We start from the raw sequence: 18,401 nt of genomic DNA, 5'->3' as shown, positions 1-18,401 counted from the left end.
ATACTGTATATACACGTTGAACGCCGTAGTTCGGCCGGAATTTATGCATGCGTAGATAATTTTTTCTATGCGTTTGTGCATCCGTAAATAACTTCAATGTGCATGTATTATATATCATTCGAACGGCCACTCTCTGTACTTTATCATGGTGAACAGCAAAATTTAAAAATATCAACGTTTATATATAATAATCGTTTCTGTATTTTTTCTTAGAAAAAGAAAAAGGATTGTCCGTAATCTAACGACAATTATCTTTATTTTGTGCATTTTATATGCTATTTATTTAGCTTTCTAATGCCACCTTCATTTTTTTTCTATCTTTATTTCTTACTTAGATACGATACGAAACATCAACATAATTAGGTTGGAAAATCTGGTAATTGCACTCCGTAAAAAATTTGCATTTTTTAATCGGTAACAGCCAATTAGCAAACACATTTATAGCAAAATGATTGCTTCCACGTGAAAGTTCAACCATTTCCACACAATTTAAGTATAAAATAAACTCATCAAACCTAATTATTATATTTTTCATGATTTCAAATAATATCTACGATTTTCCTTAAAAATTTCACGTTCATCACGTCTTTTTTTAATTATTTCTAAGCCTTGCACAGATTTTCTGATTGCTTTAGGAAAAAATTCAATCATTTGCTGACATCATAAACAAACCAGAAGCCTATGTCAGTTATAGTTTGGACGTATCGATTTTTACAAAGCAACTTTTCCGCACGAGCCACACTTTTCCCTCCAAGGCATGAGTCGTGTACCGGGAAGCACTATGGGAACCCCTGTAAGCGCAAGAGGGTTAATACTGATATCTGATAATTAGTAAATCACTGTTATAAGCATTTTAGGGGTGTATATACTTAAGAGTAACAGCTGGATGAGGGTAATCTAAAATTACTGTGGGTGTTTTGGGGTGTATTTTTGTTTGTAAATATTATATTGTTTTAGTATGATAATTTAAGGTATATTTTTGTTTAAACTATTCAATTTGGCAGTGAACTTTTAAAATAGGCAGTTATAAGTGTTTTAGTTTAAGGGTACATGGTATTTGGCAGTTATAAGCATTTATATAATTTTTACAGGGGATTTTACATCTCTGTGGATCTTGCATTTTTGCAGTGGGTTCTGGAACCTATTCCTGCTAAAAAGTGGGGAAGCACTGTAATTACAAATATATATAAATATATATACTGTATCTCTTCTATCTTTTTGCTTTGTGGTTGGTGTATTTCATTACAAGTTACAGCACAGTACTATACATATCCTTGAATTAAATGTATAAAAGCATAAATGTAAAAACAAAACTAAAAACGCTCTAGTGAAGTCACATGCTTTCCTACCCTTTCCACCCATCCCACACTGGAGTCCCATCCCCTCCTAGCCAAGGAAAGTGCTCACCTACTCCACCCACCTTCCAAAACAACCCTTTCTCTGAGTGTGTTCCTCTATGTAGTCTTACTGCCTTTCCTCTCCCATGGCACCCATGCATCCAACTGCACCCCCAACCTTGGAAACTTCTTCAACCTTCCCTACCCCTAAACCCTTTCTCAGTCTCTTCATGAGTGTAAGCAGTATTATCAAAATTTTCTTAAGCCATGCATCACTGCCAACCATTGGAGAGTGGTTTTTTTAAATATTTTGAAATTTATATATACAGTATTACATATCTTTGGACCTTGGTACACAGTCCGGGTGTGTCACACAATGTCGAGTGTTGGATGAGTAAGAACTGGATAATCGTGAGAGTACTTATTCAACATACGAAATAACATTTCAACGCAAAGTTACACCTGGTTAAAACACAGCATGAACATGACATCCCAAATAAAACATAAAATGGAATAAAGATTAAAATCAACACAATACATATTTTACAAATAAGAAAAAACAATTTAATCTTCTAAACCTAAAAATATTTTGCAAATGGTTACCATGTATAAAAAATTATCATAAAAAAGCAATGTATTACAAAATTTCCATTTTGATTAGGACAGTCTTACTCTAGTAAGATTTACCAGTACACCCTTTTAACCCTTAAGGGATGGGCTGAATATATATCAAGCACACCCCCAGACTGGGCAAACTTTAAGGTTAGCCAATTTAAGAAAAAAACAAATCAATGGAAAGAGGAAGATATGGAAATGCACAAGGTATGAAAAAAATTATAAAAATTTTTCCCTACCTTCCACAAGAAGTTGAAAGTGACTATTCACAACCCTGTGTAGGGCCTCTTTTACAAGACACTCATTAAAATATGCTAATTTTACCAGGTTTACATGTTTTTTCTAATAATTTATTTTATTTTATTTTGTAAAATTATAATTGACATATAGGAACTAAAATCAGTAACAAATTCTGAGTATATTTGTTGTAAAATATTCACAAGATTTACTGAGATGGGGAGATGCAGTAACTTTTTGTGAGGAATTTGTTTTTTTCTAATATTTCTTTGCACTTTTCTTTGTAAAATTACTATTATAGCTGACATACTATCATAAAAGATATGAACTAAAACCAACAGCAATTTCTGGGTATATTTATGAGCAAATATAATAAAAAAAAATCATGGAATAGAGACGGGCAATACATTCCATCATCAAGTCTCAAGTATATTGATCCCCCTCTGTCCTCTGCTGAGCTACTAAAGCTGCCATAAGTCATTTATGGACCATTGAAGTGCTATAAACATCTTTCGCGCTAAATTCATCCAAATCGTATGGCGCGTAATATTAATACTCATATGAGTTAGCCTGTCCATCACTCAAAACCTGTTATAGATACTCACATGATGATGCCCGTCTATTAAGGGTTAACATAATGAAATATTACTTTTGTCAGGTAATAACTGGCCAGTATACGAATGAATTTTTATGAGTATGTATATCTTTTGTTTTTCATACTATTTTAACTGTGAGTAATTTATAAACTTCATACACAGATCACATACAGGCATTTTGACTACTATCTTGCAAAAATAACCTTCTCCTAGGGTTATGATTGGCTGAAATGCCTGATTACTATCTTGCAATGATAACCTTCTTCTATGGTTAAGATTGGCCAAAATGCCTGACTACTATCTTGCAAAGATAACCTTCTAGGGTTAAGATTGGCCAAAATGCCTGACTACTATCTTGCAAAGGTAACCTTCTTCTAGGGTTAAGATTGGCCGAAATGCCTGACTACTATCTTGCAAAGATAACCTTCTTCTAGGGTTAAGATTGGCCAAAATGCCTGACTACTATCTTGCAAAGATAACCTTCTTCTAGGGTTAAGATTGGCCAATGTAAAATGTAACCTTTGACCTCTGTGAAGGATGGTAAATTTCCAAGACTTGATTCAGGAGAAAAATATTGTTTTCAATGCCAGAAAATACAGTGTCCTTGGGAAACTAAATGTTCAAGAGCTCAACCATCATTTAACATAATTACAGACATCCTGAATTCATAAGTGATATGATCTTTTTAACTTACCCTCTGCCCTCTGATTTTGTCATTTGATTTTTTCTCTTGAGCTGCAAGTTTAGATAACTCTGAGTCTAGGTTAGCACAAGACTGCTTTATTCCAGTTATCTCTTCTTTATATCTTCCAATATCTCTAGCAACTTCCCTGAAAATAAATAGATTATTCATACAAAGGTTGAAATTCTGTAAAATTAAAAAAATAAAAATTGTACCCAGAGTGATTGCTTTGGTATAAATATTACTGCTCTTTATATTAATACTGAGCAACCATAATACTGTTTGATCAGGTTCAGTAAGCCTTTGAGATTCTGTTGATGCACTGAAGTGTCTTATACAAAGAAATATACCAAATTTTTAAAGGTAATTTGAATTTTTCCTGGATATACAAACCAGAGTCTTGTAAATAGTACATATCCTTCAGTGTGAGCTGGGATGGTCATTTTTGGTAACAAGGTAGTTAGTCAACTACTGGGAAAGGGGGTGAATGAGGGGGAATACCCCTTAATCACCTACAGACATGAGCCACTTTTCCTTTGGCCACAAGGACAAGTGGGGCTGTTGACATGGGTTCAAGTATGTAAAAGGTTCTGGTTTGAATACCTATGAAAAATACAAATTACTCTAAAAAATCGGGTATTTGTTCCTATGGGGATACAAACCATGGCCTTTTATAATAGTAAGTGTGAGGTAGTCTCTGACAACTGACTGGAGTTGAATGCCACATAGAAATATCATGCTTCCAATTGTGCATGCAATCAGAGATGTCATGACTCCTGTAACCTTCCTCTGTTATGAAGAAAAGGTTGATCAGATCAGTAGGCCCTGGCCTGGATTACCCTTCATTAAGGGATGGTTCTCAAATAAGGAAGAAACATCAGAGAATCATGGAATACCCTATAAAAGAATTCAAGGCAGAAGCAGCTACTCTTGGCCAAACCCAAAGCTGGACAAGCAATTAGCTCTATCTATGCTTCTCCTCCTTGTTAAAAGGGAGAACAGAGGGAGATGCATCTTAGACACTATCCTAAGATTCGATACTCAAAGTTCAGGCACCTGTATCTAGCCCAACCCAGCTTATACTTTAGCACAGATGCTGATCCAGAATGGATATATGGGAGAGAGATTAAGTCCAATCACTGTGTATACACTCCCCAGACTTACATATGCTACAATACTCTGGCAAGATACTAGCCTGTCCAGACAGAGCTGAGTGCCTACACCACATATACAGCATCAATGCAGGTCTCAAGAAAAAATCTAGGGGTCTGTAGGTGATAACTTTCTGTTATAGAGTGAGATAAGGGATCCCTACAACCCATACACCTACCTTCATTGCCCAAAAGCACCATAAAAATCATCCAAACTTATGTTAGTAATGACAGCAAGAAATGAAGAAGCATCAAATTCAATGTAAAGGTGGTGATATGACTATAAAGGAAGAAGAAAAGTGAAAGCAATCACGTTATTTCAGAATGTCTCATTCAATGATCACAATGACACTGAAAAGTAAAAAGAAAATCCTGCAAGATGCAAAGGGACATCTTCAGTGAAAGTTTCCGGGTTAATCAAGAATATAATATACTAAATTGTGAGAAAGATTATTTATTAATGGGTTTGCAATGAACAAACAATGTTTTTACAAATTACAACACATTCTCCATAATAACTCATTAATCATAATACACCATGCTCTCCTTACTTTACCATTCCTTGCTTTTGAAGTTGGCATGGAAGAATGATGATCAATGGAGGTGCCTAGCAAGTGGTGTGAGCACACACAGAGAGGTTTTTGTCTTTCAGGATCCAACAAACTGGTGTGACAGACGAGCCATTTACACAAAAATAAGACAATTTATGATTAAAGTATAGTGAAAATGTATTTCAGTTTAAATATAACTTTTTCTGAAAAACTTTTGTATTTATATCAAGCCCTTCATCCTTCCCCTCTATTTGGGTATATGCCTTGTTTCATAGCAAGTTGAAAACTTACTAGAGTGGATGACAAAATAAGAGGGGCACACCCTACTTGAAGGCACCTCTTCACTGCCTGAATCACAAAATGACATTCTAGGTAAATTCTTAATTGGACAGTATGTCATGTGTTAAGCTGACATGGAGTAGTAAAGCAATGTCTTGTACCTATGAAATAAAAAATGCTTTACATGCTTTTATTTTTATTTAAATCTAATCTCACGTCCATCTACATAGCTTAACATAAATACCATGAGAATTTAATTAGGAAATCTAGAACAATGACCTTTCTTCACAATTCAACCTAAATAATTAGTTATACTAAGCTTACTCCAATACACACCTTACCTCTTCCTGTGATAGACAAAAAGTAAAAAAAATGTAAGTTGGTCCAGTAAGAAAATTTTAATCCTAGATTTGTTCTATTACATAAAATCATTTTTGCCAATCTTACTTATCAAAAATTTCCATAAACAGATGTTATTCAAAAGTCTAAAGGTAAACAAAACTAATTTGAAGGAACTTTCTATTTTATGGTATTCCCGTGATACAACATTCATCCAAAGAGAATAAATATTAGCATAACAAATGAAAGTAAAGCATTTGTTATGCTAATATTTATTCTCTTTGGATAAATGTTGTGTCACGGGTATACCATGAAACAGAAAGTTCCTTCAAATTAGTTTTATTTACCTTAAGACTTTTGAATAACGTCTGTCTATTTATTTACGGAAATTTTTGATAAGTATGATTGGCAAAAATGATTTTATGTAACAGAATAAAAGAATATCTCTGACTTCAATATAAGGACAATTAGTATCCCCATTTCATCTCTACACACTAATCATCTATGCTTCCATTTGCTCAAATTTTAATGATAAGTAGTATCAGTATGGCTACAATAAAATCACTCAAGAAAAGCAGCATGAAAAATTAAAGACTTACTGTGCTCTTTCTCCTACAGAAACCTGCAGGAATCTGGCAGGTCTTTTGCCAGGACCAGAGTACACTCTGTAATTTGGATCTGGGAGATACCTGTCACCATTCAATGTGTATGCAACTTTACAGTTTGGTGGGACCCTGAAAGGTTTAACTTCATATTAGTGAATTTATAAATACACATATACTCACACACAAGCAAAAACATATAAAATATATACTGTAACTTATCAGAAATCCAGACGCCAAAGCACCCGTGAGATTTAAGTGCTACTATGCATAATATCAAAGCAGATTTTTCAGCACTAACATAAGACAACCAAGGGCAGAGAGAATATTTTTTAATTACTTAGTATTTGATTTTAACTTGAATTTTCAAGCTTACAGCACCGGTATCCTAATTATTTGTGTCTTTCTGAGAATAATTTATTATTTCTTACGTGTTTTCTTTTAATGTATTTTACCTACGCCCAGTTTTAATATTTGTACTTAACATTTATGTAAACTTCTTTTAATAGCTACTGTTCAGCTTTTAGGCTTTCAAAAGGGAAATTTTTTTTTTATTTTTTTCAAAAAGTTAAGCAATAAACACACAAGCCACACATTAGCAATGCACGTGCATCTGGACTTTGGACCAGGTCAAAGTATAAAATATGTTTTCATATACACAAAAACATCACTGATACAGAAATTATTGGAAATATAAAATGAAAAAGAGCAACAGCAATGAAAGGATACAAAAAAAAAAAAAATAGGTTTTGACTGTAGCCCCACATGGATCCACCACGTGGCCTACCTGGCAATGAATCAGCTCTCACCTCATGGAACAGACCATGCGTTCAACAAGAGGTAGAGGATGCAAAACACAAATCCTCAAGACTCTGTTTTATATAAATATTTCTAACAATATTATTGTCATCTTTCATGTATTGTTATAACTCCACAGATCAGAACGTAATCCATTCAGTCCTGTGTATCTACTTTATGTTCATATGTATTGCATTTGTATATTGGTTATTTTACATCTGTGAGAAGACACAGATGTCTCTTGTTAATCCCTTTTCCTCTATCTGTCAAGAGATTGGGACTAATTTGGGGTCCGCATGGACCTATGACATTTGTGGATTCTGAATCAACAAACCAGTTGTATCTAGAACTGCACTTTCGCTTGTGGATTCTGAACCAACAAACCAGTTGTATCTAGACCTGCACTTTCGCTTGTACCTCACTTACACTGGTGACCCTGGAGAGATGACTGACCGTGCCAACACCAGCAACCCCCCACACCATCTGCAAAAGTCTTGCAGCTACCTCCATCCAATTGCCGCCCTTCACACCCCACCACCCAGAAACATGGTTTTTTACGGCGGAGACAATCTTTCATGCACAGAAGATCACCTCATCGACGTGGAAAGTAGATGCCGTCCTCGAATTCCTGTTAGACGATGTCGGCGGCATGGCTCGAGGAACTAGAACCTACAACATCCTGAAGGGCCAATTGAAGTCATCCTTCAGCATGCTACCAGCCCAGAGAACCAAAAAGTTCCTGAATCACGTGGGGACCCCAATAGGTACCTAGTGAGGGAGGTACTCCTCACAAAACTGCCCTGCCAAACAGTAACATCCATGCCAAAAGCATCCACCACAACCATCAAAGAATTTTTAATAATGGTGGAAGACGTCCACTAAGCACACAAAGCAGCAGATCCCTCACAGCCAGCATCAGCAGCACGTCGCACCAAACAGTCATCCGGAAGCGACGAAGACAGAGACGAGGAAGTGCCAGCCACCCCCATCTGCAAGAGATGCATCTATAAACAAGAAAACAGAGAGAAGCAACCACAGAAGAGGAAGGATGCAACAAAGGCTGCATATTTTAAAAAACACCCAATAGGGTTGCAGAAACGACCCAGCCATACTAATGTCAGCAGCAGGCAGACAGGTTACCCTGTGAGAAAATTGCGGCTGCCCACCAATGTCTTTTTTCCAGGTATGAGAGACAGACCAAGACATGCTTCTACATAAGGAATGAGAGGTCAGACATGGAATTCTTGGTAGATACTGGAGCCTGTAGGTCCTTCATCCCGCCAGACCTGTGGAGCGGATAAACCCCACCCCACCACCCAATCTACAAGTCTCGACCGCCAGTGGAGGCCCACTAACGATGTACGGAAGGCGGGAGATAAAGGTCAAGTTCGACGAACAAGACTATGACTGGTCATTCATAACAGCAGACATGACAATGCATTGTTAGGAGCAGATTTCCTAAGGGCGCACAACCTACTGGTCGACGTCACGAAAAAAGAACTAGTCAAGAGAACAACACAGAATTCATCTCCCCAGCAGCCAAGCAGATGTACAACAAACACAGTAGTAAATGAGAAAAAACAAAAACTATGCCCCATCGCACTGGACGTCCCACCAGCAGAGATGAGAGAACTGCTGCTCGAATACAAAGAAGTATTCAAGGACAACCACAAGCACAACCTCACAAAACCAGCAAAGCACAAAATCAAGCACCACATACAAACAGAAGGCTTCCTGATCCATTCAAAATTCAGACGACTGGCTCCGGAAAAACCTACCTATGCCAAGAAGGTATTTAAAGAAATGGAAGAAGCGGGAATATGCCAGAAACTCTCCAGTCCATGGGCATCATCCCTACATGTGGTGCCAAAAGCAGACGGAACATGGTGCCCCTGCAGAGACTACCAAAGGCTAAAGGTGAAAACTAAACCGGACAGACATCCACTACTAAATAGAGCGGAAATAACAAATGAAATGAGTGGAGCAAGAATATTCACCAAGATAGACTTGCTAAAAGGGTATTTTCAAGCTCCGGTGGTGAAAAAAGATGTAGAGAAAACGGCAATCATCACACCATTCGGCACATATATGTTCAACTACAGCTGCTTCGGCCTCCGTAACTCAGGGGCGACATTCCAAAGATTAATGGACGAACTATTTTGGGATCGTCCATTTTGTGTAATATATGTGGACGACATATTATTCAGCCCAAACTTAAAAGAACGTACCAAACATGTCAAAGAAGTGCTAAAAAGATTAAAAGAAAACAGGTCAATAGTGCATGAAGATAAGTGCGAATGGAGAAAGAAAACAGTAGAATTTCTGGGACACAAAGTGAGCCAAGATGGCATAAAACCATTACCAAAAAAAGTGAAAGCAATCACAGAATTCCTCAAACCCACAACAGTGAAATCAGTACAAGAGTTCTCGGGACTCATAATTATTATCACTGCTTTATCCTGAAAATTACACAGACAGTGAGCCAGATTTACCAATGTTTAAAAGGAAACAAAACACAATTACATTGGGTTGATGAACAAAGCAATAACAGCAAAACAAGCAATAACAGATACAACAACACTAACATTTCCTTTACCCAACACGATGACAACAGACGCAAGCAATGGGGCGATGGGCGCCGTACTCGAGCGGGACACTGATGATTAGTTGTCTACAGCAAAAAGCTAACAACAGCAGAGCAGAAATACTCTACATTTGACAAGGAACTCCTCGCAGTCTACAAAGCAGTCTGCCACTTTTGCCACATGCTCGAGGGATGAAAGTTTTTGGTGCAGACAGACCACCAACCACTTGTGCACGCCTTCATGAAAACAGCAGATGCATGGTCAGTGCGTAAACAATGGCACCTGTCAGCAATAGCTGAATACTCCTGCACCATCAAGTACCTGTAGGGCTCACCGAACACCATGGCGGATACCCTATCCAGAAACTGTGTCAACAGCATCCAGCTCGGGATACCTTATCCTGAAATAGCAGAGGCACAGAAGAACAATGAAGGACTACAACGACTGCGGCAGATGAATCCCGCCCTCGAATGGAGTGACCTGTTGATCAGCGGAGGAACGGCGACCATCATCAGCCAAACAAGTGCCGGATGACCATGTCCTTACTTGCCAGAGGGGTTAAGAAAGAGCTTTCAGCTTCACCCACAACCTATCCTACCCATCAGAACAGTCAACTGCCCGAATGGCAGCAGAGCAGTACAACTCGTGGGGCATGCGGAAGGATGTGAAGATGTGGGCAAGACAGTGCATCCTGCTCCAAACGTCAAAAGTCACAAGGCACACGGAGAGCAGGATAGAGGAGTACAAAACAACAACCTGCTTACACATTGACATTGTGGGACCCCTACCCCCCCTCAGAAGGGTATAAATATCTATTTACCATTATAGATAGGAACACAAGATGGCTGGAAGCAATACCAATTCGTCAACAGACAGCAGAAAGCTGTGTCAAGGCCCTCACAGACTGGGTCAGCAAGCACGGTATTCCACAGATCATCACCAGCAACAGAGGTGCCAATTTCACTTCCGTCCTTTGGAACACCCTGGCCAACAGCTTGGGAACAAAAATCACGCACACAACGGCCTACACCCCCGAAGCAAACAGAATCATAGAGAGGTTGCATAGATCATTGAAAACCTCTCTAACAGCCAAATACCAGGGAGGAAGCTGGAGGATAGAACTAGCTTGGGTCCTGCTGGCATTAAGAGCAACCCCACACAAAGCATTCAACGCATCCCCAGCAGAAGTCCTGTGTGGCCAAGCGTTGACGTTGCCAGCAGACACCTTTCCAGAGAATAAATCCCCAACAACATCATCAGACACAAGAAAGGCGGTAAAGAAATTTTTACCAGCAAGAACGACATACCAAGCAAACAGGAAAGTATTTGTCCCCGAAGACCTAAAGAACGTAAAATATGCGTTCATTTGGGTCGACGCACACAAAACCCCCTCTCCCCAGTAAACTACGGCCCACATAGAATTCTTCAAAGACTTCCCAAAACGTACCAGACAATGGTTGATGGAAGGAAGACCTGGGTTTCATCGACCAATTGAAACCAGCCCGCATGCCAGAAACCAGCCGACAGGCATGGGCCTCTCCTGGTGAGGGGAGTCCTGTAGCCCAACGTGGATCCACCACATGACCTAACTGGTGATGAATCAGCTCTCACCTCGTGTAACGGACCATGCGCTCGACAAGAGGCAAGACGCAAATATTTCTGACAATGTTATCGCCATCTTTCATGTATTGTTATCACTCCATAGATCAGAATGTAATCCATTCAGTCCCATGTATCTATGTTCTTATGTTTTGTATTTGTATATTGGTTATTTTACATCTGTGAGAAGACACAGATGTCTCTTGTTAATCCCTTTTCCTCAACCTGTCAAGAGGTCGGGAGTACTTTGTGATCCGTATGAGCCTATAACATTTGAGGATTTTGAATCAATAAATCATTTGTATCGAGACCTGCACTTTCGGTTGTACCTCGCTCACATGACAAAGGAAAAACCTACTTTTGGTAGCCACTGTGAGTTCTCAAATGAGTTACTGTTATGGCCCCACCAAAGCTCTATAAAACAGACCAATCAATCTCAAGGAGTTCTCCCATAGTTGGTCTTGGCCAGAATAATGCCTTTGATTTGACACAGTGACTGAGTATAAAAGGACTCAAAGCAAGAGGCTCTTTCCCTTGCCTAAGCAATATTACCTAGTTTTCCCTTCATCCTTCTGACACAGATACGATAACAGCACACGAATTGGCCAAATGGACATTATTCGCCAAGTCTATGAAAATCACCATAAAATCCCATGCCTTTCATCAGAGAAAGAGGGTGAGCTTGAGGACTCACAGAGGCTACCAAAAATACAGTAGCTTTCTACTTTGTCAATACCTGTTTTTTGATAGCACTGCCACTGTTTGTCCTAAAAAAAAAAAAAAAAAACATAAAAAAAGAAACTGACAGGTGGTGATCAAATGGCCTAGGTCCTGATTAAGAGATCTCAATGACCCTGACAAAATAGGCTCATGGTAAAATCACAAAAGTTATTACCTACCTTCTTTTATTCAGGATGCCCTTTGGGGTCTAACACTGAAGGAATGGATAAAACAAGAAACTATACATGTGTTATTCTATGTAGTTCTAAAATGACTTACCTAATTACAGTATCAAAGAACTACTTCAGCTTCAAGAAGACCTTTTGCTTTCTACTAAGGAACCTGAGGAGCCAGGATTTACCAAAGCATCTAACAACACAGCGTATTCATACTCGTTTTGATGCCATGACAGCAGTGTTCAAGGAGCACTGCCTCTTATGGCCACCTTGCAAATTTTGAGGCTTCTTTAAAAGAATTACCTCCAACAAAAAACGGGATGCAACCCTCCAACATCATTGTGAACAGTGAGTGTGTGTGTGTTCTTTTTAATTACAGTTAATAAGACAATTCTCAGCCCATGCAAAGAAAGTGGCTTGTTTGTGATAGGGTGCAAGAAAAAAAGAAGCATCTGGGACCCTTCCAGGTAACCCTAGAGTGCCTGGACAGGGCATATTATCTTACCTACAATTCTGAGTTCCTGTAAAAGAATAAGGGATTTCTTCTTCAGAGTCCTCATTCTTGGGCAGAAATGACAAGGCAGGAGACAACAGTGACAGTTGAGGGTTAGAACAGTGAAACATTCTCCTTGTCTGAGAGCCGGGATGCCTACAGTAGATGGTCAAAAAGATCACCTCAAGTGTTGAGTTTTAGTTGCTTTAGGAGATGACTGGGGTCAGAGAACCTGGTTTAAGGACCTGGTAAAGGGAAGTCTTCCAGGAAAAGGTCTTTGCAATGCAAAGAACTGGGAAGGGAATTAAAAATTCTATATTTTGTTCAATGTCACACCCATAAAGCACTGACTTCAATAATGCAGGCCTGTTTAATTGTAGTTGCAATAAGATGCTTATCCTCATACAGGTACGTCAGAAAACAAAAACTGTTTCAACTAAGGCTCAACTAGCTCTCAGTGTAGAGGTAATCCAGCCATACCTTCCATATAGACTGGTATGCTCGATAGATAAAGTCCACAGTTTTGTACTGGATACCTATCAATGTAAGGTGGATAATCTTCAAAGTAGACTAGATTTTACATAACCACACTTGAAGGCCACGGCTCAGGAAAGGGGACACTTAGACTTTTCTCTTCCTGTCTGGGATAACAGCGGAAAAGTATCAGGATTGATTACCTTGCCTGTTGAAGCAGTACGAACCTGTGACTCTGGCCAATTTAAGCCCACTAGGTAGGCAGTTATGTTGAAAGTAAGTAGTTTGTTCTAAACTTCTGAAACCTGGAACAATGGAGGAAAAGGGTAGAATGTCCTCCATTTGTTTCAGTCTTGTAGAAATGTATCTCCTGCTACTGCCTGATTGTCCAGGTTTGAAGACACATACACTGAACGTTGACAGTTTCTGTGTGGCAAACAGGTCCACTTCTGGATATGCAAGCACGTTAGCAATTATTTGAACAAGGGTTTTTTTTTTTTTAAATTCCAATCAGTTGAGGCTGCCGTCCATCTCAACAGGGAATCTGTTATCACACTGAGTTACCCTGACAGGCTGACTGCTGACAGGTGCCACTTCTTCACCCGAGCCATCAGTACGAGAAACAGAATGACTACATTGAGAGGCTGAGAGGGACACTAACCTCTTGATACATGTTACAGCTGCCAACAAAATGTGGGTGAAGACAGCCACCAGCTCCAGGAAAATTGATGAGACACCTCTGTAAAACAGGTGACCATCTTCCCAATACGTGAATATCCTCCCAATGGCCTCCTCTACTTATTAACAAGGCATCCATGTGTATCACTACATACATGGACACCAGTTTTGCGGAGTTCCCTTCCAGGTTCACAGATAGAATAACTTCACAGGAAAAACCCAGATTGGGTAAGGAACCTTTGCAGGTCCTTCCTTATTCTGGTCTGAGTCTGGCTAGGAAGACAACTGACTGCAAAAGTTATCCCAACAAAGTCCTAACCACATAAAATACCTATTGGGTGTGAGGTGGGACTTGTTCCAGTTTATTCAGGAAACCTTTTGACTAGAGTCTGTTGACTGCCACTCTCAGGTTTTGTAGGCAATCTTCTTGGTATCTCCCTTGATTAGCCAATTTTCTAGGTAAGCTACCAGTTGAATGCCTTCTTTTCTGAGTTCCTAGACAACTATTGCTGATAATTTTGAGAAGACCCTGTGTGATGTCTTACCCAAATAGCATTACACTGACTCTGTACCCATTCTTCCCTATCTGAAGCCCTAAGACTGGGCAGAAGGGAATGGTAATGGGGACATGGTATTGTTTCTTTTGGATCGATAAAGGCAGTCTAAGTTCCACACTGAATGAGTGAATAAACTTGGATGGCAGGAGTCATCCAGCTGCACACAGCTCTTTTGAAGCTCTGGGGTGCTACTCCATGAAATTGTATACTGACCCCATAGGGTTTGCAAAACAGGTTTTACAACTGCAGCCAAACAAAGACTGAGAGCACCCTCATAGTTACTTCAAGAATAGTGGGCGAGGCTGAGACAGAAAAGAGATGGAGCCTTGCATGAAACTCAGAAGTGGCCGTCCCATCTGAGATTTGGCCCACAGGGAGACTGAACTCCTGTGGCCACAATGGGTGGGATTTTGGAAATACATACCTTTATTTCTACCATTTTCTTATGCTTTTCAGAAACTGCAATATTCTTAAATTCTGCCTTCACATGATTAATTGTTTCAGAAGTGAAGGGCAGAAGGCTGGTGCTACCCAAAGGAGTTACTAGTTCTCCGAGATTGTGGAGGTACAATGATATACATTAAATCAGAAAAAAGGGTTGCCTCATGGTCTTGTATTGCCCTACCTTCAGAGAGGATGACCATCTCTTTTAGCAGTTTCTAGAAGTCTACAGAACGAGGGACCCAGTGCCATTCTGTATCGGGAAAAACAGCTGTCCCAAAAATTCCACCTCAATCAGTTGTTTCCTTTTGTTGGTGAAATATGTACCCTCTAGGAAAAGGACACACATAGAGGCTTCACCACAAGGATTATCAGTACTGTTATCAGAGGCAAGTACTGGTACCACTGATCCTCCGGGCATCAGGGGTTTATAGTGCGAACTGGTCACAGTATTAGAGCCAGCTGAAACTATGAAAATAAGTCGTCCCTTTGTGAGTCTTCTAACTCTTGAGGGATCTAAGTGACAGATTTAATTTCTTTTTGGTCTTACATTTTTGTTAGCTTGCTCTGAACAACTAAATTGGTTTTGTTCATTTATTTATCTACTTATTATTTTACTATTATTATATTAATTCATTTATAAATTTATTAAGTTATTTATCTATTTATTAATTTTATTTTATCTATTCACTATTTTTTTGCAAAAGGATTAATCCCTGCACAGGAGGCTTTTGAATGCTTTCTAGTCTCTTTTTGGAGGACTTTAAAAAAGTCTTAGAGAAAACCTCCAACTCAGTGTTCAGTGCTGTTTTGAATTATTATCGGGAACACTCAACAGCATCCCTGACATAGTGCTGTTCAGTATCAAGGACATCCCTGATACTTTGCATTACCCTGTTCAGAATCTCAAGCTTCACACAGAATTTCCTTAAGGATCACTAAGTAGCCACATTGTCACTGCCTGAGAGTCTCTGATGAATGACCATACACCTGGAGTAAGTATACCTTAGTTTTACCAGACCACTGAGCTGCCATACCCCTGGAAGGAACAGGAACTTCAAGGGGAAGAGGGTGGTCCTTACTGGGAGTTCTCAACATCAGATTATTGCATGGGTAAAAATGTACCTCTGGGGAAGGATGGTGGCCTTATTAGGGTCCTCCTCAATGTCAGGTTATTACATGGGAAAACCTTTAATCTCCTTTGAGGGATCCCTATCCAGCAAATACACAGGGTCTTCCAGTTCAGGAGCAAAAGCTCAGTAGCAATATCCACTTCATGCCCAATACTGTGGCATCTATCCTAATATATGACTCTTGACCTCCACTGAAGGAGTCACACCCAGGGATCTTGAATTCCAGTATCTTGGCGTACAGGCCAGGACATGAAATCTTCTTAGAAAATGAAGGGGAACACTCTCTGCCAGAGCTCTACTGGGCAGATGTGTTCTCCTCCCCCTAGGGACCCTCTGATACTCTGGACCCAGAGGTCTAGTCTAAATCACACCTTTCCTTAAATGGTTCACTGTCTGGTGCATGTTGCTTATTGTGCCCATCTAAAAACTTCCAAAACACAACTTTATACCAGCATGGTTATGTTCATGTCAGTTGATATTTCTGCCAATCAGCAGATTATGTAGTTTACATTGAGGAAAGAAGCCTTTGTGTTTACCTCATTAGCAGCCCTGTAGTAATAAAAGACAAAAAACCACAAGAAATGCAAAAAAACAACACGAGAAATGGTCAAATGCCGGCTGGCTGTATCTATCCAACAAGCAAAACATGCACCAGCAGGAAACCACATAACTTTGTTATAAATATATGGCTGTGCCAACCGGGTAAGACCCTAACTAAGGAGTGATATTCTATTAACAATAATATATTGGTGTCATCCCTTACATCATGATTAAACTAGATGAATCAATGCAAGGCACAACTTGTTTAATACATTAACATACAAAAGAGAGAAATCTATATCCCACAAAGAAACAAGTTAAAAATGCGCCAAAGTTTCTTTGGCACAATCGAGTTTTCTGTACAGCATATAATGCTGTATGAAACTCTCACCCACAGCCCATGAAACTCTCAGCCACAGCCCATGAAACTTTCAGCCTCGGCCCGACGGTGGCCTGTGTTGTTTGCATCTATAGTAGTACTAGATGCACAATCATGGCTAACTTTAACCTTAAATAAAATAAATACTACCAATGCTAGAGAGCTGCAATTTGGTACGTTTGATGATTGGAGGATGGATGATCAACATTCTAGTTTGCAGCCCTCTAGCCTCAGTAGTTTTAAGATCTGAGGACTGACAGAAAAAGTGTGGATGGACAGACAAATAGCCATCTCAAAAGTTTTCTTTTACAGAAAGCTACAACCATGAACATCATCAGAAATTATTTTAACAGATGTGGGACCTTGACATCTGACTGAGCAATAAAAACAATGGCTGATATGTATGACTCAGAGGTATTGGAATAACAACATAGCACTGTAATGCTCTGGTATTTTCCTAAGAGTTAACCTATCAAATAAGATTCAAAATACCACATAGACTTGAACTGGCTGGCACTACATTTAAAATAGTACTGTCTTATCATATTTTATTTTGTTTATTTTGGAGCCAATATTCAATGAGATGTGTTTGAAAGTAACTGGAGCTTGCCTAACATATCGACATTAAAGCACCACCCATAGGATATCAGATAGTACAATATTTCAACTTATCATCAACTATTGTGATAATTTGAGTTACTGCTTTGAGTTACTGCTCCTGTTGTTGCACTGGTAACTAGTATATCAATGACAATATAAGTTTAATATCAATAACCAGTACTGGAAAGTATTTGCTACATTCCACTGAGGAGGTGAACTTTATGTCTTATTGTAAGTTGTGATGTCTCCATCCAACAGAGTAATACATACCAAAAGTAGATCTGCCTAAATACATTTTCCATTCCCCTACAACACAAAAACTCCTGATATTAAAGATAACGGGGGAAATTTCCGCATTACGTAATTAATTTAAAGCTTTTTCAATTATTAGCAAAAATAAAATCAAGGGACACTGCTGAAAACTAAGGCATACATTGAACACAGGGAAAACTGCAAGTCATGGTTGTCATTTTGTAACTAAGAAGTTAGGCCAAAAGTTAAATTTTCTTTTCTGTTCCGAGCACAAAAAATTATCTACATACCATACACTGAAAAACCACTGACTAATGATTTTTAGCAATTAAATGCCAAATTGAAAATTTTCAAAGTTGACAGCAACAGCAGAATTAAAACCATTTGCCATGGTCATCCCAGTTTCGGGAAATTCCACCAAGGAATAGGCAACGCTACAACTCCCCTTTGAAATGAAAAAGATCCCTTTAGATGTAGCTACGCAGCAGTTTGGGACCCCTATGAGAAGAATCTCAGAGGGGACAACCTTGGTAGAATTTCATGCTAGGATCCACCTTAGTATTAAAACTACTACCACCTTGCTGGAA

The 18,401-nt window shown here is 39.0% G+C and overlaps 1 protein-coding gene across 2 annotated transcripts in view; it reads right to left on the bottom strand.

Annotated features, from left to right (window-relative positions):
* SMC6 (Structural maintenance of chromosomes 6) overlaps positions 1–18,401 on the bottom strand; it is a 258,709-nt gene that overhangs the window by 117,293 nt on the left and 123,015 nt on the right. For both annotated transcript variants that reach the window (XM_067091991.1, XM_067091990.1), the window contains exons 15-16: positions 6,387–6,521; positions 3,480–3,615 (exon numbers count right to left, since the gene is read on the bottom strand). In XM_067091991.1, the coding sequence (XP_066948092.1) occupies positions 3,480–3,615; positions 6,387–6,521 (271 nt within the window). The remainder of the gene's footprint in view (positions 1–3,479; positions 3,616–6,386; positions 6,522–18,401) is intronic.

Source organism: Macrobrachium rosenbergii, chromosome 48 (genome assembly GCF_040412425.1).
Source record: "Macrobrachium rosenbergii isolate ZJJX-2024 chromosome 48, ASM4041242v1, whole genome shotgun sequence".
NCBI classification, from domain to species: Eukaryota; Metazoa; Arthropoda; class Malacostraca; order Decapoda; family Palaemonidae; genus Macrobrachium; species Macrobrachium rosenbergii.
The sequence above is the reverse complement of the archived record's forward strand: the minus strand, read 5'-3'. Positions and strand labels throughout refer to the sequence as shown.